General features: G+C 48.9%; 1 protein-coding gene across 1 annotated transcript in view; it reads left to right on the plus strand.

Annotated features, from left to right (window-relative positions):
* The window catches only part of WDTC1 (WD and tetratricopeptide repeats 1), a 25591-nt gene that overhangs the window by 4602 nt on the left and 17965 nt on the right, over positions 1 to 3024 (plus strand). Inside the window, exon 2 of the mRNA XM_015649042.3 lies at positions 1295 to 1436. Coding sequence (XP_015504528.1) covers positions 1329 to 1436 — 108 coding nt within the window. The 5' untranslated portion in view covers positions 1295 to 1328. The remainder of the gene's footprint in view (positions 1 to 1294; positions 1437 to 3024) is intronic.

Genomic DNA, 3024 nt, shown 5'->3' on the forward strand with positions numbered 1-3024 from the left:
CCCTGGACATGCTCCTGCTCCTCAGTCTCTCCTGAAGTTTGGGAAGCAGCTCAGAAACTTCTCAGGAGCTGCAGAGTCAGCAGATCCACCTGCCCTTGTGCCCAGATGCTGCTGCTTCCTCCCCTCCCTGTCCTTGGGAGCCATTCCTCAGGGAAGCTGCTGTGGCTGCCCCATCCCTGGACGTGCCCAGGGCTGGCTTGGACGGGGCTTGGAGCACCCTGGGAGGGTGGAAGGTGTCCCTGCCCATGGCAGGTGGGACAGGAGAGCCAGTGGAAGCCCTCCTGTGGCAGCAGAGAATCAGATGAGGTTTGCCAGGACTCCTGTTTGTTGCAGTGTTTCTGTGAAATGCTCTTGTTTCAATGAATCAGCATTTCCTCATTTAGAAGAGGAAAATTTTGGCTTGTTCTGCTTGGAAATGTTTTTAAATAGGATTTTTAGCTGGAGGGTCACATAGGACAAAATGGGTGTTGGCAATTTAGTTTTTATTCTTTTTGTTATTTTAAAGAGAATGTAGAAGTGTGTAACTGGTCCAGGCTGTGGGATGGAAAGTGGGGGAATTGCAGCACTTCTCAGGGACTGACTGATCCTTTGCTAGGCAGCCTGTCCAGCTCAGGGCTGTGACCATCACTCTGCAGTTTTTTAGCAGGAGTAGCCAATTCCATGGGGTTTCAGTTATTTGGGTTAGTACATTAAACTCCATTAAGAGTATGCAAAACTCATAATTTCTCCTGGAATTTCAATTTTAACTGGTCACCCCTTTTCTCTCGCTGAGGTAATTAGGTGTTCAGTTGTCACCTCATGGTTGTCTCTTGTGACTTCCAAGGAGTGTTTATGACCTTTTGGATATTTTAGGGATGTTTTGCTGGTCATGGAATGTAGTAAATGAGAGAGAGGAGGTGGCCAAGAGCATCAGTGCTGTGTTTATTCACAGTGTAGCCTCTGTTGGTTGTAGAGTTTGGGAAACATGGCATTGGACAGGAGTGGTCCTGGAGTGGTGGGAGGGAAGCCTGGAACAGGACTCTGCTCCCAACTCACAGGGTCTTTGCTGGGATAGAAACATGGATTTTCCAGGCTGATAAAGTCCTGGAATTCTGCTCATCATGAAGTTCTCCATGGGAAGTTGTCTCAGACATTCATTCTTCCATTGTTCCTTCCTTGAGTTTCTTCAGGAGCCTTTATTCCAAACTTTTCAGTTCTTAGCCACCACAGTTTCTGGGAGACAGAGCTTGACCGTGTGTGAGAGTGGCCTGACATGAGGTGTCCCTGTCCTGTCCCCTCCCCTGCTGTCCTGCAGGTAACTGAACCCCTCAGGGCTGGTCCTGGCTGGAATGCTTGGATGCACAGCAGCTCTTCCCACAGCTTCTCTTCGTCTGCCCCACTGCAAGAAGATGGCAAAAGCCAACATCACCAGAGACATCATCCACAGGCAGATCAAGGTAGGTGAGAGCCCCGTGTTCACTGGTGCTGGGTGGAGAGAGGGGAGTCAGTGCTGGAGTGGGGAAAACTCCTGGTGTTGCCTTTACTTGGGAATGAGATCTCTGTTAGTTACATATTGATAAGCCCTGTAAGGAGCTTAAGAGAACAAACACACAGGACCTGTCACTGTCCTTAATGGAGAGCTGGGATGAAGTCTGGCACGACAGGAGCACAGTTCCTCTCCCTGGGCTGGTTTGCCATCAGCAGCTCTGTTCCAAGTTGAAGAGAGAAATAGAGCTGCTTGTGTTTGGGCACCACAAAGGCCCTTAGCCAGCTTCCCTCTCTGCTTTCTGTGTTCTCCCCGTGTGATCTTGCCATCAGAGGTATTTCTGACTGTAGTAAAGCTAATGATCTCTGTCACAGCCTCTCTGTCTCCTTTTCTTTAGAGAGTGCTCTGTTGCTTCCTTTGTGTAGGGAAAAAAAAACTTGTGCAGTGGTGGGATCAGTCATCTGATGGCTGCATTTGTGGAATATCAACGTGAAAGGACTGGCTGCAGCAGACACAATAGGCAATTATTGCTGGGACTCAGAAGCCTGAAATCATTTGCAGCTTTGCTGATAATCAGCATTCAGGCAAGGGATCTGTGAGTAGCCAGAATAAGGAACTGGGAGCTGGAGTGCTCACTTTGCAGTTCGGTACCAAACTCTGTTATAAGCTTGTAATTTAATCCATGTGCAAAGATCTGTTTTGCTGCCCTAACAAGGAAGGGCTGGTTCTGTGGTTTGAGCCTTAGCCTGGGACTGTCTCAGGCTGTCTGCTCTGTCAGACTTTGATGTGTGACCTTGGGAAGATTGCTAAGTCAGGCAGTTCCTTGTAGGAAAAGCAATATCCTACCCCACAGCCCTCACAAAGCCACTGAGGCTGCAATAGCACAGAATTATACCTGCAGCACCTTGCATGGGCCTTGCAGTGCTTTAGGAATGCTCTCCACAAAAATACATCAAGGGGTTTGAAGTTTGTCTTGGAAGCTCCTACAAAAAGCCTGGTTTGCTTTGCCTTCAATCCTTTTATGTCTGTCTCCATTTTGTCTTCAAATGGCTTTTGGTGTGTGTTCATTACTGAGCATTGCTCTGGGAAGGGAATTCAGCACTCCAGTGTCCGCTCTAGGACTGCTGGTGGTGCTCCAAGCACCACCAGGGTGATTTTTTGGGCACCACCAGGGTGATTTTGACATTGGTGTTCCCATCTCTAAATGCTTATGACCAAGTTGATGAGTGTGGCATGGAATGGGAGCACAGCTGGCTCAAGTCCTAGGGAAGAATCTCCATAGACATTTAGATGTTCCATCCAAAATCTGACTTGCATTCTTTCTCCTTCATTCCTGCCTCTGCAGTTGGCCTTCTTTCATCAGAGCCATCTGCTGGTGCATCTGTGAGCCCTGTGAGATCACAGGGGAAACAAGTGTCCTGCTTTCCTTCACCTTCATTTGTACTGCTGCAGCTCTGTGGCAGCTGTTCCCATCCCTCTGGAACAGCCTGTGCTGTGGCACTGCAGCTCTGCTCCCTGCCTGAGGAATCACCCATCCCTGAAGGCAGCTCTGCTCCCCA

Source organism: Parus major, chromosome 23 (assembly GCF_001522545.3).
Source record: "Parus major isolate Abel chromosome 23, Parus_major1.1, whole genome shotgun sequence".
Taxonomy (NCBI): domain Eukaryota; kingdom Metazoa; phylum Chordata; class Aves; order Passeriformes; family Paridae; genus Parus; species Parus major.